Source organism: Heptranchias perlo, chromosome 14, assembly GCF_035084215.1.
Source record: "Heptranchias perlo isolate sHepPer1 chromosome 14, sHepPer1.hap1, whole genome shotgun sequence".
Classification (NCBI taxonomy): Eukaryota; Metazoa; Chordata; class Chondrichthyes; order Hexanchiformes; family Hexanchidae; genus Heptranchias; species Heptranchias perlo.
The window spans coordinates 50,324,262-50,350,906 of NC_090338.1; the positions used below are offsets into that span (position 1 = coordinate 50,324,262).

General features: G+C 39.4%; 1 protein-coding gene across 1 annotated transcript in view; it reads right to left on the reverse strand.

Moving 5' to 3' along the window:
* Nucleotides 1-268: 268 nt before the first annotated feature.
* LOC137332215 (uncharacterized protein KIAA0232-like) overlaps nt 269-26,645 on the reverse strand; it is a 56,623-nt gene continuing 30,246 nt past the window's right edge. Inside the window, exons 4-7 of the mRNA XM_067995909.1 lie at nt 15,079-17,887; nt 11,743-11,833; nt 4,130-4,209; nt 269-3,267 (exon numbers count right to left, since the gene is read on the reverse strand). Coding sequence (XP_067852010.1) covers nt 3,178-3,267; nt 4,130-4,209; nt 11,743-11,833; nt 15,079-17,887 — 3,070 coding nt within the window. The 3' untranslated portion in view covers nt 269-3,177. The remainder of the gene's footprint in view (nt 3,268-4,129; nt 4,210-11,742; nt 11,834-15,078; nt 17,888-26,645) is intronic.

Below are 26,645 nucleotides of genomic sequence, written 5' to 3' on the forward strand. Positions count from 1 at the left end.
CAATTATAGATAATGCTCCCCAGACTTTGGAGTGAAATACTGATAACAGCCTGACACTGGTGGTAGTAATGGGAGCAGTGCAAGATGATGGACATAATTAATACGTATTGGCTTAAGTGCGACTTCTGTTTACGCACATTGGTACTGACATGCTATATATGCCTAGTGACCACTATTATGAAATTGCTCACCAATACACAGATTCTATTTTTAAATTATTGGTCTAATTTAATTATTTAAATGTAACAAACAAAAACAAGACCTACTGTACATTATTTAACACTGATTTTATTTGGTTATGCAAAAAGTTTGACAATGAAACAGTATCCAGTAAAAATGCATTTAAAATTAAAATTCCACAGAATACAATCAGCACATCCCTTATAAAGATATAAAATCAAACACAGGTATTGCGTGTGCATAATAACTGTGCTATTTTAATGCATAATGCATGTTTTGACTATACTCTGTGGCACTAAGTTACAAAACTAAATTCAGAAAATAACTTTTTTGGCAAACAAGTTTCTTTAGTCGGAGCATTCAAAAGCAGCTACAAATTAAGGAATTTTCTGTGCGCTCTTTTATAAGTAACTGTTGTTTTACGAAGACTATTACTATATGCTTCCTTATGCTTCTCTCCTCAGCTAAGAAAATGCAGGATCAGCTCTAGGTGGACTAAAACATTCTGCAAATATTGTATTTTGAGCTATATTTACCAGCATCTATATACAACCTCTTTCTCCACAGTCCTATCAACATCGCACGTATGCAGCATTAGTAAATACAGACTTCCTGATTTTCCTTAAAAGATAAAAAGCAAGGTCTGTTAAGATTTCATTCAATATGGGTCTTTAGAGGAAACCTGCATCCAGGTGTCTTTTAGCCAATTTAATCAGAAAATTGGTCAGTGATGAAACCTAATATAAATAGAAATGCAAATCTCTCAACTTTCACCAAGTCATTTCATAAAGTACTCAAGTACCTTGTTTACTACATTTTACTATTGAAAACATCTGAAAATTCTTTGCTACCTCTTAATTTTAGCACAGCCCCAATGTGTAAATAAATAACAGCTGGAAATATTACAGTAAAATACTAGTTCTGGTAAATAGAAATTTACCCAAATCATACAGATCAGGAAGGCCCCACATTCAGTCCTGGGGTTGTGCTGAGTTAGCTGACCTCAGTAAGGTGGCCGTACAGGTGCTACAATTGGACTCAGCACCTCAGGTCTAGGAAGGGAGGGGGACAAAAATCAGATCGCTACCCAGTGACCGATGCTGGAAAGTGCATGTGTGTGCATGTTAGGGCAGCACTGGATTCAGCTGCAATGTTCTCCATGGTCAAATGGCCAGCTGACACTCATTATCAAGACTGGCACATGAAGAACTGCTATGTGTGTGAAGTGCCGGAGGGCTGCCAGTATTCATGGAACTGTACGCAAACGTGAATTACCACCATCAGCCGGGGGGAAGGAAAAAAAACGACTGTCCTCTCCCCACCCCCCCCCAAATATGTTTACCCACACAATAGCAATAAGGAACATGTAGCTTTATTTGCTGACTAAATACAAAGTATTTAAGAAAAATTTAAAAAATAAAAAGGCACTAAGAAATTGTCACTGAATATGGTTCAAGTAAACCAATGAAAAAAGAGAAAAAAGATTTTTTTTTTTACAAACTTGAACCACACAGAATTACTGTTATACGCATGCTTGAAAATGGTCCTCAGGCATGAAGCTATAGCCTACGTTATCTTCCCTGGTGGAAGACAAATAAGCACCATTAGAAGTATGTTAAATAAAACAAGTATGGGCACTTGTAGTTTAGAAACACACACACCATGTCAGGTTAACAAATTACAGTGTCCCAAGTTTTTGACTTAAATAGGAAGATATTAGCATATTTTTGTGGGGTGTGATTACTTACACCAAATAATTTAAGCATTTGTTAAGATTATGCTACAAACTTTATTGGCAACTCACTGTGACTACATTGCCAAATTAGGTGTAATGGGTATGGGTTTTAGGTACCCCAGTCGTACATTTAATGCCAATGTATTAAGATCACAAAGATAGGGTGCTGTGAAACTTCTGAGTCCAATCTACAGTTAGGCTCATGGCTTAATTAAGTTTAAAAATAGCTACAATGAAAACTAAACTGATGCGATACTACATTATCAAGTATTTTTATCTAGTCATACAGAATGTTTGTCAGCTACTGAAACACAAATATAAAAATATATTACTCAAATGTAACCTAGATGAAAATGACAAAATATGTCACAACACACTTAAAAATACTAATACAAAGTAAATATTTTTGGGTTTTACACTTTAAAGCCAGCAAACAACTAAAGGAGGATTAAAATAAGCATTTTATTAATTCACTATCTCTTTATTTAGTACTTTTAGAAATATATAAAAGGATAATATACTTGTGACATTGCAACATGAAAGCTTTTGCAGGAAGTGTGAAAGATCCATAAATCATAATCACAACAAGCCAGAGTAATTACAAATGTCTTTTACACAATTGAGAACACTTGTAATGCACTTAGAATGGTGCGATATTATGTGCGTTTGTTTTTAAATACATTTGAAGCGTCGTGGTGCAACTGTTAAGTAATAATTAACTATCAGATTTATTTTCACTGCAGTTAATGATCAAATTCTTGGACTGTGGAATTATCACGAACACCCATATCATGAAGCTCAACGAATCTACTTCCCATAAATATAGCAAATAGTGCCAGTCAATTTAAACTTTTTAAGTCCTTATACAGGCACTAATAAATAAAATCATATTGTGTCAGAACCTCAGCTCCTAAAGGAGTTTTGTAAGAAGTTGACACAGATTTTATAAATTGTAGCACATATTCTACTTTGAAAGGGGAGAAACCTTTTTGAATAGATAGATTAGTCTGGACCCACCAACTCCAGCATAAATGCCTCAGTATGCGGCAGTGAATTCATTTTTTTCATTCACTGATACATATCACAATGTTCAGAACTGCATCATTTAAAGATTTTCTAAGAAACCAAAGTAACCCTGTACAGTGCAAGGAGTTTTCTTGAACTGAAAAGGCATTCACTTTATTGGAAGTTGTTCTTTCTGGTGGGGAAAAGGGTAAACGAAATTGTAACTTTATACAACCAGGGTTTCTTCTATTGCAGCCCTATGTTTTACAATCCTTCACACTTTTGCACATTTTTTGATTTGTTCTCAGGTCCTCTGGCCCAACATCCGTTTCATTAGGCTTTGTAAGCTGGAAGAAAATAAAAGTTTGTAAATGTTCCATTGAAACAGTGGTAATTCAAACAACAATTAGTTCCTAATGTCTCAACATTTTAATAATGTCAAAATATGGTACTAGAAGTACAAGTTTAGGAAGTCAAGCCCTCAAATCATGGACTCTTACAGCACAGGAGGCCGCCATTCGGTCCATCGTGCCTGGGCCAAATCCTCAAACTGGCCACCGTCATGTCTCTGCCTAAACAGGGTCACGTGACTACACAGTGCTTAACAGCCACGCCCAATCCTGTCCTTACCCAACATCTGCATATACACACTTCCCAGCAGGAGTCACTGGAGAGCGATCAAGTGGGAGACTACTTCTCCATACCCCAGGGACACAGACCCAATAGCAGCGACTCAATTTTCTCCCAGCTGAGACCCGCTAACACCATCAACCAGGAATCGAATGTGAGACTACTGGTTTGTGTGGCTCAGCATTACATCAACTGGTACATTTACCAACAGAGCCATCAGAGTGAGTCAATAGGTTTTTTTTTTAAATTGAGCTTTCTTTTAAATCATTCTAGACAATGATTGATTATTAAGAAGCACAATGGAGAACAGTTTATGAGTGTACATTTCAAGGATTGAGTATACATTTCAGGGATTCATAGGCATAATTATTCAAGTAAGCGTCCATCACTGCACCCAATTCTCCATTTTTTTGTTGCTTGGAGCGTCATTGTTCATTTTAATGCCTTACCCATGCAACTGGTTTTAAAGCTAATGTTGTATTTGTGTTGTTACTTGCATTTATGCATTTTTAGAAGTGTTAAATAAAGAAATCTGACCTACATAATCCAAGCTACATTTTCAAAAGCCTTCAAACTTACCATTTGTTTTTCTTCATGTAGAGAGGGGTTGGCATCTGTTGAGGGTACCGTAATACTGAAATTTCTGCAGCATAAGCAATCTACATTGAAGAAATACAAAATCAGTTTAAAAGTACTGCATTTTCTCCCCCTCCACACCCCCAACTTTCTCCTTCTAAAGATGCTGACTTTTGCTGCAATACAGCCTCATTGGTATGAGAACTGTCCAGTTGAAACCAGTGGTATCTCACTTAAGTAGCTATTTTTCTGGCGTGAACCTAGACAGTAAGTACCAGCAGACTGAATGTGGACAGCATTGCAGTCGAGCCTGAACCACATCTGTACTCACTCATTCACTTTCTAGCAGCTGGTCAGAGGATAGCAATCTTGCTGATTTTTCTCCAATCAGGAGTAGCATCCCAACTTCTTCCCTGCTGAGCTCAGCTAATTCAACACAAACTGGGGATTAAATCAGAGACCTGGTCTGTATAACATAGCACCACACCACTCAGTGCAATTACTCATTATGCCATTGGAGGAAACTATGGACTACAAGTTAATGAACAAAAAATTATGCCACTCTCTGCTTCGAGTTAGAAGATGTGGATTCAAGCCTCACTTTAGTACCTGACCTCATAATCCAGACCGACACTTTGCTGCAGTACTGAGGGAGTGCCACCTTGGCAGAGGTGCCATTTTTTGGGACAGACATTAAACCGAGGCCCTGTCTTGTATACAAAAGATCCCATGCCACTATTCGAAGAGCAGTAGGGAGTTCGCCTGGCCAATATTTCTCTTGCAACCAACATAATCAAAAACAGATTAATCTAGTTATTCATCTCATTTGCTGTTTTTGGACTTTGATGTATACAAATTGGCCACCATAGTGACTACACTTCAAAATTAATTCACTGGGTTCGAAGTGCTTCAAAATGTAACGAGGTGCTACATAAATGCACCTCTTGAATTTCTTTCAACTGAGGCTTTGGGCACCTCTTGCATTAAACACCTCTATATTTTAAGGTTAAGTCTAACAGTGCAATCTTGGGCAGTTCATTACTATGTTCCTCCTCCTTTCAAGAGAATTCTGTTCCAAATGACCTGTAGATAGATACCTGTTGGTGGTGTTAGCTAATCTCTGCCACAATGAATGAGTCTCGTTCAGGGAGTGAACAAGACCATCCGTGATTTGTTGGATTCAATCAGTATTGATGCAATGTTTCATGGTTCCCCTGCATATTGTCTGGAGTAAGAACGCCAAATGTTTGTGTTTGCTCTCCCCAAAAATCATCCGAGATCATCTCAGAGGAAAGATCCCCAATGAAAAGGATGCGCACACAGACTAAACCCGTGCAAATTAATTGTTCAAAGTGGAGCTGCTGGGAATACAAAGCTCATTTGGTTAGAGATACAATCCTGGGTTATGAATTGGGAGACCTACCAGTGTCCCTCAGGAGGATATTTAAGCTTTGTTACGATTATTTGTGAAGGAGCATAATTTGTCCATCAGTGTTACTGCTCTGGACAAAGCTGGAACCTCTGAACTGAGTGATCCTTGTAAGGGTAGTCTTGTGTTACAAGTCGATTGATGTAGTTAAGTCCAAAATTAGAGTCTTAAATTTAAACAAGGCCAATTATGTAGGTATGAGGAGCGAGTTGGCTAAGGCAGATTGGGAAATTCGATTAAAAGATATGACGGTAGATAAGCAATGGCGAACATTTAAAGAAATAATTCATAATTCCCAGCGAATATACATTCCCTTGAGGAATAAAGCCTCAACAGGAAAGATGATCCAACCGTGGCTAACTAGCGAAGTTAAGGATTGTATTAGATTAAAAGAGGCTTACAATGTTGCCAAAAAGAGTAGTAGGCCTGTGGATTGAGAGGGTTTCTGGAAATCAGCAAAGGATAACCAAGGAATGGATAAAAAGGGAGAAAATTGAATATGAGTGTAAAATAGCAAGAAATATAAAAACAGATTAAAAAGAGCTTCTACGAGTATATAAAAAGAGATCAGCAAAATTAAATGTGGGTCCTTTAAATGCAAAGATAGGAGAAATTATAATGGGGAATAAGGAAATGGCAAAGACGTTAAACAAATACTGTGTGTCTGATTTCACAGTAGAAGACCAAAAAAACCGAAATAGTGGGGAACCAAGGGTCTAATGAGAGGGAGGAACTTAAAGTAATTAAGATTAGTAAAGAAAAAGTATTAGAAAAATTAATGGGACTAAAAGCCAACAAATCCCTTGGACCTGATGGCCTACATCCTAAGGTTTTAAAAAGAGGTGGCTGCAGAGATAGTGGATGCATTGGTTTTGATCTTCCAGAATTCCCTAGATTCTAGAAAGGTCCCCATGGATTAGAAGGTAGCAAATGTAACACCGCTATTCAAGAAAGGAGGGAGAGAAAACAGGGAGCTACAGGCCAGTTAGCTTGAAATCAGTAGTAGGGCACTAAGGGCACTTAGAAAATCATAATATGATTCGGCAGAGTCAACACGGTTAAATGAAAAGGAAATTGTATTTGACAAATTAGAATTTTTTTTTGAAATTGTAACTAGCAGGGTACATAAGGGGGAACCAGTGGATGTAGTATATTTGGATTTTCAAAAGACATTCGATAAGGTGCCACATAAGAGGTTGTTACACAAGATTAGGGCTCATGAGATTGGGGGGGGGGTCATATATTGGCATGGATTGAGGAGTGGTTAACAGACATGAAACAGAGAGTAGGAATAAACGGGTCATTTTTGTGTTGGCAGGTTGTAATTAGTGGGGTGCCGCAGGGATCGGTGCTTGGGCCTCAGCTATTTACAATCTATATTAATGACTTAGATGAAGGGATCGAGGGTAACTTATCCACGTTTGCTGACGTTACAAAGCTAGGTGGGAAAGTAAGCTGTGGGGAGCATGCAAAGAGGCTGCAAAGGGGTATAGGCAGGTTAAGTAAGTGGGCAAGAAGGTGGCAGATGGAGTATAATGTGAGGAAATGTTAGGTTATTCACTTTGGTAGGAAGAATAGAAAAACAGAATATTTTTTAAATGGTGAGAAACTATTAAATGTTGGTATTCTGAGGGATCTGGATGTCCTTGTATATGAATAACAAAGTTAACATGCAGGTACAGCAAGCAATTAGGAAGGCAAATAGTATGTTGGCCTTTATTGCAAGGGGGTTGGAGTACAAGAGTAAGAAAGTCTTGCTGCAATTGTGCAGGGCTTTGGTGAGACCACACCTGGAGTACTGTGTACAGTTGTAGTCTCCTTACCCAAGGAAGGATATATTTGCCTTAGAGGCAGTGCAACGAAGGCTCACTAGATTCATTCCTGGGATGAGAGGGTTGTCATATGGGGAAAGATCGAGTAGAATGGGCTTATACTCTCTGGAGTTTAGAAGAATGAGAGGCTGTTTCGCCTGGCTGGAGAGTCTAGAACTGGAGATCATAGTCTCAAAATAAGGGGTCAGACATTTAGGACTGAGATGAGGAGGAATTTCTTCACTCAGAGGGTTGTGAATATTTGTAATTCTCTACCCCACAGGGCTGTGGATGCTCAATCATTGGCTGAGATCGATAGATTTTTGGACTCTAGGGGAATCAAGGGATAAGGGGATCAGGCAGGAAAGTGGAGTTGAGGTTGAAGATCAGCCATAATCTTATTGAATGGCGGAGCAGGTTCGAGGGGCCGTATGGACTACTCCTGCTCCTATTCCTTATGTTCTTAAGTCCAATAGTTGTTTCCTTGGAGAGATTAGGTAAAATCTATACTTTATTTGCATAGAATTTGACATCAGTCAATATAGACTGATGTCTTGGTGCTGACATTCTTTCAGCATTAGCAAAGGCTAAGTACTGAGAAGTGTAAAAAAGCTCCTCGGAAATCTTAAAAAGAAAAGAAAAACCTGGACAGGTTGGTTTAAATAACAGAATATTCTCCTGTAGGAAGGGTAAAGATTTTATCCCAAACTTTGGCAATAAGGGACCCGACTCGAGAAGCGAAGAACCTGGGGCTTCATACAACACAAGTGGACCACAATATCTGCTGTCAATCTGCGACTTCATTACAACAGTTTCATGTGTATGCTGAGTATGCGGTTTCATAAGAACATAAGAAATAGGAGCAGGAGTAGGCCAATCAGCCCCTCGAGCCTGCTCTGCCATTCAATACAATAAGATCATGGCTGATCTGATTCTAACCTCAAATCTAAATTCATGTCCAATTTCCTGCCCGCTCCCCGTTACCCCTAATTCCCTTTACTTCTAGGAAACTGTCTATTTCTGTTTTAAATTTATTCAATGATGTAGCTTCCACAGCTTCCTGGGGCAGCAAATTCCACAGACCTACTACCCTCTGAGTGAAGAAGTTGCTCCTCATCTCAGTTTCCCCAGAACCTATCAAGCTAGTGTGTGAAGGGTTGGAATAAAGCAAAAAAAAAATGTATTTTTCAAGTTTACTTTAAAAGTTATCGTGAAGATTTGGCATGGCATTCTACTGTAAAGATTTGAAAGAAAGCCTAAAATATGGCAGACAGTTTCTTGTATATAGAGTCAATCATGACATATTCGTTCAAAATACAACTCTGAAACGTTTACTTTTGTATCAACCTCTGGTACATAAAACTCTGCTATAAGCATTAACACAATCTGAAGCATAGAGGTCTCCAAATAAATTGCACTTTTGATACTTAACAATAGTCATGTGCTTGAAATGTACAACAACAGCTATTCCACAGAGAAAGGTTATGACCAGATAACAATGTTCAGTAATATGCGCCAGACCTTGCTTCACATCTAAAAACTGGAGTTCTAACTGGATACTTACTTTTAAGTTCAAGGATACTAATATAAATTCTATCCAAATTTGGTTAATTCATGTAGTTTCATGTCATCACAGCTATTTTACTATATTTAACAGTATATGTTAACTAGATAACTTTACCAGCAAAATGCATGTGTAGTAGTGATCATAATTCAGTTAGATTTAGCATAGTTATGAAAAAGGACAAAGATAGAACAGGAGTAAAAGTTCTCAACTGGGAAAGGCGAATTTTACTAAGCTGAGAAGTGATTTAGCAAAAGTGGATTGGAAACAGCTACTTGAAGATAAATTAGTGTCAGAACAGTGGGAGGCATTCAAGAGAGAGATAGTGAGGGTTCAGAACAAACATGTTCACACAAAAAGGATGGGACTGCCAAATCTAGAGCCCCCTGGATGACAAGGAGCATACAGGGTAAGATAAGGCAAAAAAGGAAAGCTTATGTCAGAGACAGAGCTCAATGCTACAGAAAGCCTAGAGGAGTATAGAAAGTGCAGGGGTGAAATTAAAAAGGAAATTAGGAAAGCAAAGAGAGGGCATGAGAAAATACTGGCAAGTAAAATCAAGGAAAACCCAAAGATGTTTTATAAATACATAAAGAGCAAGAGTAGGGCATATTAGAAACCAAAAAGGTAACCTATGTGTGGAGGCGGAAGATGTGGGTATGGCTCTTAATGAATACTTTGCGTCTGTCTTCACAAAAGAGGGGGACGATGCAGAGATAATAGTTAAGGAAGGAGTGTGAAATATTGGATGGGATAAACGTAGTGAGAGGGGAAGTATTAAGGGATTTAGCATCTTTGAAAGTAGATAAATCGCCAGGCCTGGATGAAATGTATCCCAGGCTGTTGAGAAGCAAGGGAGGAAATAGCGGAGGTTCTGACCATCATTTCCAATCCTCCCTGGCTACATGGGTGGTGCCGGAGGATTGGAGGACTCCTAACATTGTACTGCTGTTTAAAAAGGGAGAAAGGGATAGACCGAGTAATTACAGGCCGGTCAGTCTAACCTTGGTGATGGGCAAATTATTGACTCAATTCTGAGGGACAGCATTAATCGTCATTTAGAAAGGCACAGGTTAATCAAGGACAGTCAGTATGGATTTGTTAAGGGAAGGTCCTATCTGACTAACTTGATTGAATTTTTTGAGCAGGTAACAAGGAGGGTCGATGAGGGTCGTGCATTTGATTAGTCTACATGGATGTTAGCAAGGCCTTTGTCAAGGTCCCACATGGCAGACTGGTCAAAAATGTAAAAGCCCATGGGATCCAAGGGAAAATGGCAAGTTGGATCCAAAATTGGCTCAGTGGCAGAAAGCAAAGGGTAATGGTCGACGGGTGCTTTTGAGACTGGAAGGTTGTTTCCCGTGGGCTTCCGCAGGGCTCAGTACTAGATCCCTTGCTTTTTGTGGTATATATTAATGATTTGGACTTGACTGTAGGGGGCATGATCAAGAAGTTTGCACATGATCCAAAAATTGGTCGTGTGGTTGTTAGTGAGGAGGAAAGCTATAGACTGCAGGAAGACATCCATGGACTGGTCAGGTGGGCAGAAAACTGGCAAATGGAATTCAATCCGGAGAAGTGTGAGGTAATGCATTTGGGGAGGGCAAACAAGGCAAGGGAATACACAATAAATGGGAGGTGCAGAGGACCTTGGAGTGCATGTCCACAAATCCCTGAAGGTAACAGGACAGGTAGATAAGGTGGTTAAGAAGGCATGCGGGATACTTTCCTTTATTAGCCAAGGCATAGAATATAAGAGCAGGGAGGTTATGCTGGAACCGTACAAAATACAAGTTAGGCAACAGCTTGAGTATTGCATACAGTTCTGGTCACCATATTACAGGAAAGATGTGTTTGCACTAGAGAGGGTCCAGAGGAGATTTACGAGGATGTTGTCAGGGCTGGAGAATTTTAGCTATGAGAAAAGACTGGATAGGCTGGGGTTGTTTTCTTTGGAACAGAGGAGGCTGAGGGGTAATTTAATTGAGCTGTATAAAATTATTAGGAGTTTAGATAGAGTGGATAGGGAGGACCTATTTCCCTTAGCAGAGGGGTCAGTGATCAGGGGGCATAGATTTAAAGCAATTAAAGGATTAGAGGGGAGCTGAGGAGAAATGTTTTCATCCAGAAGGTGGTGGGGGTCTGGAACTCTGCCCGAGAGGGTGGTAGAGGCAAAAAACCTTAACTCATTTAAAAAGTACTTGGATGTGCACTTGAAGTGCCGTAACCTATAGTGCTACGGACCAAGTGCTGGAAAGTGGGATTAAGCTGAATAACTCTTCTTTGGCAGATACAGACACGATGGGCTGAATGGCCTCCTTCTGTGCTGTAACTTTCTATGATTCTATGCTCAAGTAACATCCCTAAAATGTTATGGCAAGTGGGTGAAGTTTGACAAGTCTGTGTATAGATAAATACCTTGTGACATTAAAAACTTTTCTATTATTCTGCCAGATCATATGTAAATCCTTTTGTAAATGAAAAATCATATGCATATTTGAGTAGGTTAAAATATATAAAATCTTTGATTGACCAGACATATTATGTATACATTTGCACAAAATAAACAATCTTACACTGCAACTATAAACCATCTTACACAGCAACTATAACAGAAATGCTATACATAAGGCTGATATATGATTTGGTCCTACAATTGTTCACGTTCATTATAATTAGTAACATTTCAAATCATTACAGACATGAATCTTTAATGGAGATTATTGATGTACTAGAATTTTCACATCTATACGCCTCAAATCATCCATATTTAAATATGAAAAAAACCCAACATCCTGCAAAATTTACCGACCTGTACTGTGTGAAGAAATACGGCTGTCAAGGAGCAGGCAACACGTCTCTTTGGGACAATCCTTGGGGCTTCCTGCTTTGGGCAGGAGAACCTGAATAGAACATATTCATACTTCTTAGAATCAAAACCCTCTATAATTAATATGTAATGCATTTAGAACCATACAAGTTTATAATACAGGAGGCCATTCAGCCCATTGCATCTGTGCTAACTCTTCCACTGCCCCGGTTTCTCCCATAGTCTTGCATCATCTTATACTGGTTATCTAGCCTCAACTTAAAAGCTGCAATGATCTCTACGTCAACTGTTTTCCCAGTGGCAAATTCCATGCTCTAACAACTCTGCAAAAATAAATTTCTCCCAACCTCTCTCCATAACGCTCAGTGACATTTTAAATGGATGAGTCATCATTGACTTCCCAAACTGAGGAAATAAGACTTTTCCAATTAACCTGATCAAAACTCTTCATAATTTTAAAAACCTTAACTAAATTTCCTTTTAGTCCTCTTTGCTCCAGTGGAGATAGTTACAGTACCTCATTACTATACCTTTTCATCTCTGGTCTCATCTTGGTGAACCTACATGCTCTGTGGCTTTAACTCAGTTTTTAAAAAAAATGGAGCAGCCAAACTACACACATTAACAGTGGTCTAACCACTGACATGCACAAATTTATTATAACCTCTTCACTTTTGTACTCTAGGCCCTTGTTTGTAAAACCCAAAATGTGACTGGCCATTATTATGGCTTTAGCTCCCTGCACTTCCAAGGAATTATGTAGTTGCAGCCCTACATCTGTTCTTCCACACCCTTCAGTATCTTGCCATTTCTTGTTTTCCCTCTCAAAATGCACCACTCACACTTCTCCACATTAAACTACATCTACCACATGCCCTCCTGAAGTCTTTTGCAACAGCCCCAACTTTGTTTGCCAAAGCCCCTACATTCATGTGGTAAACAAATTTCAACATTGTGCTCCCTATGCCCAAGTCTAAATTATCTATATATGTGGAAAACAAAAGTAGACACAGGACTGACCCCAGTGTACCCAAATTCCAACCCTTGTTCAAGCAGAGTTCTGCTACTTTAGTGAACAGTTGCCCTTGTTGATTAAATATTCAGCTACAAACATCTTCACAAATAATATGACCCAATATAATAGGCTGGTTAGAAAGGATATTCTGAGGCTATCAAGGTGTTCAGATGGCAAAATACTATTCTACACAGTTTTTAAAAAATCCTTAACGCCTCTCAACTGAAGAATTCTGATCGCTTTCAATTCTGAAGCCCAGGTTAAATGTTAAATCCTAAATCCAGCCTATACTGATAAGATGAAAGGCTTTGTCCACTGCCAAGGTCTTATGTGAAATGAGTTCCGAGTACGCATAGGCATACAACATAAAAGTGTCTCTAATTTGGCAATATCATTCAGAGGCTACAAGGCAATTAGCTAATGAGTGGGAAATGGTACTGGATGCTCCCAAGTGCAGTTCTCTGGCCCTGCTCAGCTCAAGAAGGGATCCTGAAGGTATTGGTTGAAAGATAAAATAGACATCTGTCCCAATTGTTGATTCTAATCGGTACCAGGGAGACCCAATGGATGCCAAACTCAAGGTTGGACAGTCTTTGGGATAACTCGACAAGCGGAAAGAATATTATGGTCTCACTCATTCCCGTGCAGATTAAGCCAGTGGGAAATAAAACATGTCAAATGGTGAACAGTTCAGAACTTCTGGCATACAACTGAAGGGTTTCCTCTAGCTAATGTAAAAACCAGGATCAAGTTGCGAGATGGATTTGTGGCAAGAAGGAGAAACAGTTGAGGGAGGGAAGACTCTGGCCTATAATGCCCTGTCACTGAGTACACTGGAGGGGGTGTCAGCATTACAATGGCCATGCCAAAGCCACTTGTATGAGGAACTGGATTAAGCAGTTTGTGACAAGTAAGCCTGACAATATACTTGAAGGTCCAGAATGTCAAGGTTGTTGGCACACAGCAAGCTGCCCTGTACATGTTCTTCCACAACACTGAAGGCAGATGCCCCTCATATAGCCAACAAGAAATGACAACAGCTGTTAGATACCCCTCTGCACACCTGAGCTGCTGCCAAACCATGGCTCTTGCCAACCTGTGTTTAAGTTCTAAATGGACTATGTCCTGATGGGCAGATTGTGCACTCCATGTTGGGCAAACTTCCTGTATGGATTTATCAGAAGCTTGGTTTGGAGACTCAAATATGGTGGTTGGTTTCAAAGGGTGTCAGACACCCAGCTGACTGGAAAAAAGGACAACTGACTTGAGAAGTGGAAAAATGTCACACTAACAGAGTGATGGATGCCCTTCTGAAATTGGGACTGAGGCACATGATTGGGGTAGAGTGGAGAGCGCTTTACACTTCATTCAACTTGGTTATATCTGACCTGGGAGTGATTGGTGCCAACAACGGATGTCCGAAATGGAAACCGTTGCATTTCCTAGTACAGGCATTCCTCACTTTCACAGACTAAATTATTTATAATTAAAACTGTATATTTCATTTTTTGTGCATTCCTTTTATTCTGTTGTATAAGCAACAACAACTTGCATTTATATAGTGTAGTATAACATCCCAAGCCCCTTCACAGGCGCATTATCAAACAAAATATGACACTGAGCCACAAGGAGATATTAGGATAAGCGACCAAAAACTTGGTCAAAGAGGTAGGTTTTAAGGAGCATCTTAAAGTAGGAGAGAGAGGCGGAGAGGTTTAGGGATGGAATTACAGAGCTTAGGGTCACCAAGGGTGAAACGATTAAAATTGGGGACGTGCAAGAGGCCAGAATTGGAGGAACACAGATCGCGGAGGGTTGTAGGCCTGGAGGAAGTTAGAGATAGGGAGAGGCGAGGCCACGTAGGGATCTGAAAACAAGGATGGGAATTTTAAAATTGAGGCGTTGCCGGACCATGAGGCAATGCAGGTCATCGAGCACAGGGGTGATGGATGAATGGCACTTGGTGCGAGTTACGATACAGGCAGTAGAGTTTTGGATGAGCTCAAGTTTATGGAAGATGGAAGGCTAGCCAGGACAGCATTGGAAGAGTCAAGTGTAGAGGTAACAAAGGCATGGATGACTACCAATACATTCTTGGATACAGTATACAGATAATTCAAAGTTTCAGAATTGTCCAATAACTCGAATTAACAATATAAATAACACTGCAAAGCGAGAAATGTGCTAAAAATAAATTTAAATTATCAGATAATTTTAATGACATAACTAATTAGGAATATACCATATAAAACTCCAATTAGATAACATGTAAGTTTTGAGAAATAATCTAATATTTTACATACCTCAGAATGTCTGAGAGAAAAAGGGCAACTTTCCTTACACAGTTCAAGTTCATCCTCATTGTTGCTTGCTTTGCTCTTTTCTAATTGCTGTTGGTCATCGTCTTTGTTTTTTGTGTTGGAAGGACAAACCTTACAATCTGCAGTTTGCTGAGGCATCTTTGAGTGATCATGCTCGGGACACGGACCTTGGAACTCTGACTGAAGAAAGCTCAATTTATCTTCATCAGCATTTCGAGATATTAAACTGCTTTTATCTAGACCAGTCTCTTTACTGGTTTTTGATTCAACTTCCACTTGTTGAAGAATCTGCACATCTTGCTTGAGGTTGGTTTTGGGAACTCTGTGGCATTCAGATTTCTCTTTACCTGGTGTAGAATTGGAACTACCACATGTCATTTCAGATGATCCCTGTTGATCCTTGTAGAAATTACATTCTGTTTTTTGGACAGGAACATTCTGCAATCTTGTAAGAACCACTTCTTTTGTAAATAATTGTTCAGAGGTGGGATAAATGTTGGTCTGTGCTGACATTGCCATACAGTCTTGATGTAAAGAACTCTGTAATTTGTCATCGCAGGGAATTATTAAATCTGAACTGAGTTTGGGTATAGTCCTGGGCTGTTGGTTCATTTTGTCAGTGTTAGAATCCAACGAACTGGTTAAAGTAAGCATTTGTGGAACAGGACAACTGAGTTCAAAGGGGAGGAAGGAGCACTCCGTAGGCTCTGTGGAGTCATTTAGATAATCAGTTAAATTTCCCCACAAATCTTCGGGTAGGACTATAGAAATGTCATTAATTATACTTTGCTCCTCTATACCTTCCACATGGACATTTTGTTGCAAGCTGGCCTTTATCATCGACTTTGGATCAGCAGTAAAGCTACTGGACTCAACTGTACTATGAATGGATGTCGTTTTCAGAAGGGTATTCTCTGAAGGTGAAAATTCACTCTTTTTCTTGTTACTCAGAGTCATTAAGTGTTCAATGCCTCCTGTAATGGAAACATCTGTCTGTTCAGAAACAGTTTTCCACTCACTACCATGCTTTGTCATATCAATGTCCGTAGAATCCAAAATATGAGATTTTCCCAGTTTGTCCTCCCAGAAATTACCTTCTGATTTTTGGAGAGGACAATTCTGTAGTTTTGCAAGAGCTGCTTGTTTCAGAGGTATCTCTGTTCCTAAGGAACAGCTATGACAGTTGGTGATCTTTATCCCATCTTCAGAAAATGCAGTTTCATCCTCTTCTGGTGTAGCTTTCCATATCTCTTCAATTACTCTGGAGTTTAAGTCATCCTTTTTTTCAGAAAGGCTCTCTCGACAAATTCCAAAAATTGGATTCCATTTTTCTGCTTCGATCTCTTCTGCTTGAACACCATGTTTTGTTATCTCCAATTTTTCTTTTGAAGCCATGACTGGAAGTTCAATTAAAAAGCTATCATCCAACTGTAGATACTCACTGCCAGGTAGCAAACTAAGTAGGTCATCTTCTGAGCAAGCAGTTGGGATGCCAGTAGCCATGTTCACATTCAGCTCAATAGGGAAGGTTACTGAGTCAATATTCCTTAAAGTAAAAGGGGGCATTAAATTACCAGATTTACATAAGAAAGACCAGGAATTACAGTCTTCTCTAAAAATGCTTGAAAAACTGGATTTATTTTCAATAGTGTCATCATCTTTGGTAGCAATTAACACAGAAGATTTAGATGGCTCTAATGATACACTCTCATCTTGTGGATCACTTTCCCAATTTGTTGCTTCACCAGAAGAAAATACAGTATCATTCTGATCTTTTAACACCGAAAAATATGTATCTTTTTCACTGGATTCTGAATGATCTTGCCAACCATCATCTGTATCAGACAAAAGTGTAGGATCTTTGTAAAGTGATTCTGTTCCTGTCTTACCAATTAATGAACCAGAAGTGGATGACAACCAAAGTTTAACTTGATCAGAGCTGAGTTGATTTGTGCAAGATATACCTAATGGAGAACTTAAGGCTTCCACCCCACCGGCTGTTGGGCCATCCTCCCATATATTCAAAGGTAATCCATCTAATATTACACTGCACTCCCCTTCGAATTGAGTTAGATCTTCATTTTTGCTTCCAATGAGGTTTAGGATTCCACTCTCTTGTTTCAAATCAAAGGCACAAGAATCCACCGAAGGTTGATTAATATCTCTTTCACAGAAGAGGTCGACTGATTTCTGAAGATTATCCACTGAATCAGAATTTGTTTTAGAACAATCTAAAATCTCACTGAACTCTCTTTTATCAAGTAATGCTGGGATATCAACAAAGTGACCATCAACAAAAGCACCTGTCCAGAGGTAATCTGTAGGACAGTTGTCATCAATACACAGATCCCTAATGGATGCTGGCAATTTTTCTAATAGATCTGTATCAAATGAAGGTAAACTACTCTTGTAAGCAGTTTCTAACTTACTTTTTAAATTATTAGAGATTACATTGTCTGAGAGTGGCTCAGTGTACCACTGTGGTTCTTCTTTGAATTCCTGTCCATTGTCTTTAAACTTCAGCTCTGTTGCAGTATTCAAATCTGCATTTTTTCTACTTCCAACTTTTGTAGACCTCTTCCATCTTTTATTATGTCGTTGCTTGTTCAACCCACTAACTTTGCCAGTACTCTTTCTTAACGAGGGTTTATCACTAGAGCACAGAGATGATCTAACTTGACTCTCCTTCTGTGTTCGGTTTCTATCTGCCACCCATCTCTTGCATTGGGTGTGTGGAACTTTAGAAGTTTTTATTTCTTCAGGATTTTCATACAAGTCATTTTCAGCTTCGCTGGAGTCAGAGGAAACAGAACTTGAATGAGTTGGTGCTTGAACAGAATTATCCTGCATTGATTTTGTTTTCTCTAAACCCAAGGTACCGTGCATCATTTTCTTTTCCTTTCCTTGAAAAATGACCAAGACTTAATTGCACTGGAAAAATAGACTTGGTTTCTTGTGCACAACTTGGAGATTTGCTGTTCGATTCTTGTGCACGATCTACACAGGCACTTATTTTAGAGAAACACTTCAGATTTCCCCAAACTGCTTTTCCTTGCGACAGTGAAGGAATGTTCTCAGTCAGTCGTGGAAAGGCTTTACTGTACCTAAAAATAAGCATTTAATAAATATTAAATTGCATAGCAAAAGCGAAGTATAGTTCTCCAGATGGTTTAGTGGGGAAACAGACCACCGAGAATGGTAGCAAGCAATAAAAAACAGAATGGTCATGTGTTTGATCTCCATTTAACGCTAGTTTAATCAACCTCCACCTGAGTGGTATTGGTGGGGCACAGGCAGGTGCTGTAATTAGTTCAATGTTCTTGTGCCAGGAATGGGGATAAGATCAAATAAATCAGCTAGTGTTCTCTGCTCCTGATTGCTGTCTACTTATTATAACTAGGTGTCAGATAAGAACAGGATCAGGCTTGGTTGTGTTACATCCCATGATCAAACAGCTTACTAATGATCACTGTTGAGTCTGAGACAAATAGAATAGCTATTTGCTACCCTGTTTAATAGGTAAATGCACCCGTTGAGTCACAGAGACCATAAAGGTTCCAGATTCAATCACAGCTGAATCAGCTAATCTAAATATAAAGCTATACTAAATACTGAAGTTGAAATTTACTTATCAATTTGTACACATTACGTTAGTCAAGTGCATTTAAAAAATGTAACCTATTCAACAATAGGCATGTTTGTGTTTTAAAAAAAAACTAACAAATGAGCTTATTAGGAACAGTGCAGCCTTGAACAACTGAAGTCGAAGGGTACCAACAAATCTTAATGTATCAAAATTTTTAATGTATCAAGGTTTTTTTTCCTCTTCGACTCTTCAGCCAGTATCCCATTCTCCCAGGCTGCTACACTTACCTGGTCTGTGTTTCTAAACCTGGCCCAACTCATCTGGTATAAAAGCTCTGCGGACATCAGATTTACTCTCCAAACACATGATGCATTTATCTCTCCAACTCTGGGTCAGCACACAGGGAGAGACCAGGAGTTGGAAAAGTCAATGCTATTCCTATATATGCTGCTAAAATTGCCAAATTACAAGTCCACTATGGCTCTAGTTAGAAGCAGTGCTGATTGGGACTGGGAGAGGGGAAAGCAAAAAAACAGCAATCTGATGCTATTCAGTCATGTGGACATTTATGCCACGTGAGCCAGGCTAGGTTCAGAAATACAGTGCAAATTCATGTAGCATCACAAGAGCTGAGCGGAACCTGGCCAGGAGCAGGTCAGTGCAGCAGCAAAATTACTTGAGTGTATCAAAGTAAAGATCAATATAATTAGGGCATCATGTTAATAATTCAATTCATTGCGATATTTCACACATTGAAGTTCAAGATGTGATCAAATAAAAGGATTATTGCTTGGGAATTACAGGGTTCTCAAGGATTTGATGTTCTGAATATGAAATTAATTTAATGTAAAATAAGTGCCAGTTTGCAACTGTAACACAATGGAGTGAATTTTATTTTTATGCCAGGAGTTAGTGGGAATGACAATACAAAGTACATTCCATGGAAATAAACAATACATTGGAAGGGGAGTTTCCAATCAGACTTTGCTTATATTTCTGTTTGTCAGCTAGCCAAGTACAACTAGTAAAAAAAAGTCTGGGGGCAGATGAAGAGGGTAACAGACCTTCAAAACGATTAGATACTGTACAAATATTACACTGCTCATTGTGATTTGATACAAATGTCATGGGCCAGTAATTTTATAGGAGGGGGCGGGGGGAGGGAAGGAGGGGGCGGGGGGATAAATAAATACGGTGCACGTTTTACGCATTAGAGAATTGTGCTCATTCCACAGATCATACGACATGGTAAAACACAACTCAATTGAAATTCAGATAAAGTTCACAATCTGTCATTTACAGTATCTGAAACAATTTGCTGTGATATACCTTTATAATATTTACAACTATTATTTCTCTAAAAACTTTTTCTCTCAGCTGTCCATTGTATTCTGGTCTAGTATCAAAGTTGCTAAACATTCCAAACGGCTCCTCCTCTTGTTAAATGATACATTTAAGGCACAACAAAGAGCGACATACATCAAACAGAATGTCCTCATACAGCTGCTACGAGGCAAAGTGCTCCAGACTCGTACATGTAAAATTTAGTAACATTTCAGAATAAACACTTGGGAAATGTTTCAATACAGCAACACAATCAGTTAGTTAGGTCTTACTCTTACAGTTTAGGACGCTATCCTAACTACTCTGTTATTACCTTGTAACAATGTAAACATTGTTCAATCTTTATGTAAGGCCCGCCAATCCATAGCTATTCTCTCTAAACTTAATGAATGTACATAATGACTTTAATTATGATCAAATACCAAACCAAATTATGAACAGCATTAAATTTATCATTCTAACATGCCAAAATAAAATGATTTATGAAATATGAACATGCATTGTAATATTTTGTTGCAAACTAATGTGGAATGAAAAACAATTATAAAAAGCCAAACTTTAGGAAAATTTCCAATAGAAGTAATATTTTTGACTTTTTTTTACATTGGTCTACAAATTAATTGCTTTAACTAGGGGTGATAAATAAAATGCTACAGGACTCTGAAAATGTTGTCTGTGCAGTTTTAACACTTTTTGCTGAAAAAGCAGCATGAGAATTTTGGTTGACACAGCTGGAAAAATTTAGGTTACAAAAAGAAAATTAAGTGCATAACTGAATCAAAAAACAATTAGGACTCACACTGGACAATGTTTGATGGGACTTGTGCCCCTTCTAACAGATAAAAGTCAAAGTTCATAACTTAACACTTTTGCTAAAATAATTAACCCAGTCCTGCTTGAAATTTTCTGGCTAAGTTCAACCTATTATCACATAGCATGAAGTGCAGAGAATCTCTTAAAATGTCCAATTCAAACTTGCAGCCTGCACTGCTAAGTTAAAACAGTTAAATAACATTTTCTGAAAGTTATAACATAAAAGTTACAATAAAATGTTTGCAATCACAAGATGATCGCCCATCAGCACTTGAACAAAAAAAAAATCCAAATTTTCACTTGGTAAGTTAGAAATATATTGCCCCAAGCCTCATAAAACCCAATTTCTACCAGTAAAAGAGGCCTCTGGCATGCTGTCAACATGATCATTTAAAGGAACTCTATTGTTTTGAGAGTAAAAATGTCTTCCACTCCCAACCTTCAAGACTTAATTCCTTTTTTCAGCAGAAACTTGTTGCTATTTACTACTTAGTGTGGCAGGTTCCTCAGAACTTGCAACTCCTCTACTGACAATATAACCAATTTTTGGGGGAAGAAATGGAAGAAAATCTGAATTACATTATAGATGCTTTTATTCTAAATAAAGTTAGAATAATCGATAATAGATCCAGTCGTTGTGTTCCATGTTGGGACCGACAACATAGGAAAGAGGTCCTGTTCAGAGAGTACGAGGAGCTCGGAGCTAAATTAAAAAAATAGGACCTCAAGAGTTATAATCTCTGGACTATTACCCGAGCCACGTGCTAATTGGCGTAGGGATAAGCAGATTAGGGAGGTGAATACATGGCTGAAGGAGTGGTGTGGGAAAGAGGGATTCTATTTCATGGGACACTGGCACCAGTACTGGGACAGAAAGGAACAGTATCGTTGGTACGGGCTCCACTTGAACTGGGCTGGGACCAGGGTCCTAGCGGAAAGGATAAATAGGGCAGTCACGAGGACTTTAAACTAATAAATATGGGGGGGGGGGGGGGGGGGGGGGAAGGGGGGACTCAGGTGAAAAAGGTACAATAAATAATAATTCTAAAACAAATGAAATGCAAGAGAGTAGAGCGAGAGTCAGAAATTATGCTTTAGGCACTGCAGGTAAAGGGAAAACTAAAAGATGTAAAGTAATTAAATTAGGAGAGAGAAATAGGAAATGTGCGAGAAAAACAACATTAGAGCAGAAGATCAAGTTAGGGTGTGTGGCCCAAGTAAGTGTTATTTATATAAATGCAGAGAGTATAAGGGACAAACTGAACGAATTGCAGGCGCAAATTCAACTCAGAGGGTACGACATGGTAGCCATTACTGAGACAAGGCTGCAAGATGGTCAGGACTGGGAACTGAATATACCAGGTTATAAGGTCTACAAGAAGGATAGAAAAACTGGTAGAAGGGGAGGAGTAGCCTTAGTGATTAAGTTTGAAATTACTTCAGTGATAAGAGGGGACACAATAAGAGGTAAGCAGGCAGTGGAGACTTTATGGGTAGAATTAAGAAATAGAAAAGGATTTAAGACTGTAGTGGGAGTTGTGTATAGGCCCCCTGGTAGCAGCTGTGAAGTGGCAGAATGTATAAATGCAGAGATTAGACAAGCATGTAGCAAAGGCAGAGTGATTTTAATGGGGGATCTTAACTTTCACATTGATTGGGATAAGCAGACAAGCTTATGTCAGAAAGGTAGCGAATGTCTTGAGTCCAGGACAGCTTTCTGCAACAATATGTCCTAGAACCAACAAGGGGGCAGGTCATATTATTAAATCTAATATCCATATTAAATCTAAGTAATGAGTCAGATTTAGTTACCAGCCTAACAGTGCGTGAACATTTATCTAATGGTGATCATAATATGATCAAGTTCAACGTTGCATTTGAAAGAGAGAAACCCATATCAGCTACTATGATTCTAAATTTAGGTATGGCCGACTTAAACGGGATGAGACAGAGATTGTCCACAGTTAACTGGGCAAATCTGTTAATGGGTAAAACGACAGAGGATCAGTGAGAGGTGTTCAAAAAATAATTTAACATGATACAGAACCAGTTCATACCACTAAGGTGCAAGAGAGCTCCACTTGCCAAAAAAAAAGGCCATGGATGACAAAAGAGGTAAAGGACAATATCAAACTAAAAGAAAAGAAAAGGCATACAAAATTGCAAAAAATAGCACGGATCCTGGCGACTGGGAGAGATACAAAGAACAGCAAAGGGTGACAAAACAGATAGTAAGAGCTACAAAAAGGAGTATGAAAAGAAACTTGCAAGGAATATCAATATCAACAAAATTTTTTACAATTATATTAGGAAAAAGAGGGTGGTCAAGAACAATGTGGACCCCTTAAAAACTGATGACGGTGATACTGTAAATGAAAATAATTACTTTGTGTCAGTATTTACAGTAGAGGAAGGGGATAGCATGCCGGATACCCCAAGGAAACTCATTTGAATCAGGGATGGGGACACACCATAATTAACAGTAATGGAGAAAATAATGGCACTGAAGAGTGACAAATCCCCAGGACCAGATGGTTCCCATCCCAGGGTTTTAAAGGAAGTAGGTGAGAACATCGCAGAAACCCTAAATATAATCTTCTAAAATTCTCTCGATTTATGAACTGTTCCTTTAGATTGGAAAATTGCACATGTCACTCCGCTATTTAAGAAAGATGAGAGGGGGAAACCAGGGAATTATAGACGAGTTAGCCTAACGTCTGTTGTCGGGAAATTACTAGAGTCTATAATTAAGGATAGAGTGATTGAACACCGTGAAAATTTTCAGCTCATCAGAGAGAGCCAGCATGGTCATGCCTAACGAACCTGATTGAATTTTTTGAAGAAGTGACTAAAGTAGTGGACAGGGGAATGTCTATGGATGTTGTTTATATGAACTTCCAGAAGGCATTCAATAAAGTCCCTCATAAGAGACCGTTAGCTGAAGTTGAAGCTCATGGAATTGAGGGCAAATTATTGACCTGGTTAGGAAACTGGCTGAGCAGCAGGAGACAGAGTAGGAATAATGGGTAGGTATTCAAATTTGCAGGGTGTGACTAGTGGTGTCCCACAGGGATGTGTGTCGGGGCCTCAACTATTCACTGTATTTATTAACGACTTTCTACCATCAACAAGGCACAAGTCAGGAGTGTGATGGAATACTCTCCACTTGCCTGGATGAGTGCAGCTCCAACAACACTCAAGAAGCTCAACACCGTCCAGGACAAAGCAGCCCGCTTGATTGGCACCCCATCCACCACCCTAAACATTCACTCCCTTCACCACCAGCGCACAGTGGCTGCAGTGTGTACCATCCACAGGATGCACTGCAGCAACTCGCCAAGGCTTCTTCGACAGCACCTCCCAAACCCATGACCTCTATCACCTAGAAGGACAAGAGCAGCAGGTACATGGGAACACCACCACCTGCACATTCCCCTCCAAGTCACACATCATCCCGACTTGGAAATATATTGCTGTTCCTTCATCGTCGCTGGGTCAAAATCCTGGAACTCCCTTCCTAACAGCACTGTGGGAGAACCTTCACCACACGGACTGACGCGGTTCAAAAAGGCGGCTCACCACCACCTTCTCAAGGGCAATTGGGGATGGGCAATAAATGCCGGCCTCGTCAGCGACGCCCACATCCCATGAACGAATAAAAAAAATGACAGGATAGAGCGCTGCATATCTAAGTTTGCCAATGACACAAAGATAGGCACCATTGACCAGGGTGGTGGGTGTATGGTATTCGCTGCCTGAATTGGTGGTAGAGGCAGGGACCCTCAACTCTTTTAAAAAGTACCTGGACCCGCACCTAAAATGCTGTAAGCTGCAGGGCTACGGACCGGGTGCTGGAAGGTGGTATTGGAATGGGCACCTGGTTGTTCTTCAATCTGGTGCGGACACGATGGGCCGAATGGCCTCCTTCCGTGCTGTATCTTTTCTATGGTTCTATTGTAAGCCGTGCAGAAGGAAGCATAAAATTAGAGCGATATTAATAGATTGAGTAAATGGGCAAAACTGTGGCAAATGGATTTCAATGTAGGCAAATGTGAGGTCATTCACTTTGGATCTAAAAAGGATAGATCAGAGTACTTTCTAAATGGTGAAAAGCTCAAAACAGTGGAGGTCCAAGAGACTTAGGGGTCCATGTACATAGATCATTAAAATGTCATGGACAGGTACAGAAAATAATCAAAAAGGCTAATGGAATGCTGGCCTTTATATCTAAAGGACTAGAATACAAAAAGGGGTAGAAGTTATGCTACAGCTACACAAAGCCCTGGTTAGACCACACTTGGAGTACTGTGTTCAGTTCTGAGCACTGCACCTTAGGAAGAATATATTGGCATTGGAGGGAGTGCAGCGTAGATTTACTAGAATGATACCTGGACTCCAAGTGTTAAACTGTGAGGAGAGATTACACAAACTAGGTATGTATTCCCTGGAATTTAGAAGATTAAGGTTGATTTGATTAAAGTTTTCAAGGAACTAATAGGGTAGATCGAGTGAAACTACTTCTGCTGGTTGGGGAGTCTAGGACTAGGGGACATAGCCTAAAAATTAGAGCCAGGACTTTCAGGAGTGAAGTTAGGAAACACATCTACACACAAAGGGTGGTAGAAGTTTATAATTCTCTTCTGCAAACGGCATTTGATGCTAGCTCAATTGTTAATTTTAAATCTGAGATTGATAGATTTTTGTTAACCAAAGGTATTAAGGGATATGCAGTTAGGTCACAGATCATCCATGATCTCAATGAATGGCAGAACAGGCTTGAGAGGCGAAATGGCCTGTTCCTGTTCCTATAATATACACATTACTTCCACTTCCAAATAATAGTTGTACAAAAAATGACATGTTTTCTCAGGTGATGGTAAAACACAGAAAAGAATACACACTCTTTTTTGATGAAGTACCACATAATGGGGCTTGTTAGCAAAATTAAAGCCCAAGGGATTAAAGGGGCATTAGCAGCGTGGATACAAAATTGGCTACAGGGACAGAAAGCAGAGAGTAGTGGTGAATGGTTTTTTTTCCAGACTGGAGGGGTGTATACAGTAGTGTCTCCCAGGGGTCAGTCTTGGGACCACTGCTCTTTTTGATATATGTATTTTGATATAAGTATTTTGATATATTTTTAAATGATATATATTATTGACCCGGACTTGCCTATACAGGGCATAGTTTCAAAGTTTGCAGGTGAGACGGAACTCGGAAAAGTAGTAAACATTGAGGAGGATAGTAGCAGACTTCAGGAGGACACAGATTGGTGAAATGGGCAGACACATGGCAATTGAAATTTAATGCAGAGAAGTGTGAAGTGATGCATTTTGGTAGGAAGAATGAGGAGAGGCAATATAAACTAAATGGTACAATTTTAAAGGGCGTGCAGGGACAGAAAGACCTGGGGGTGTATGTACACAAATCTTTGAAGGTAGTAGGTCAAGCTGATGAAGCTGTTAAAGCATAAAGGATCCATGGCTTTATAAATAGAGGCATAGAATACAAAAGAAAAAGTTATGCTAAACCTTTATAAATCACTGTTTAGGTCTCAGCTGGAGCAGTGTGTCCAATTCTGGGTACCACACTTTAGGAAGGATATCAAGGCCCTGGATATGGTGCAGAGGAGATTTACCAGAATATACTAGGGATGAGGGACTTCAGTTACGTAGAGAGACTAGAGAAGCTTGAATTGCTCTCCTTAGAGCAGAGAGGATTAAGGGGAGGTTTGGAATAGGTGTTCAAAATTATGAAGGGCCTTGATAGAGTAGGTAGGGAGAGGCTGTTTCCACTGGCGGAAGGG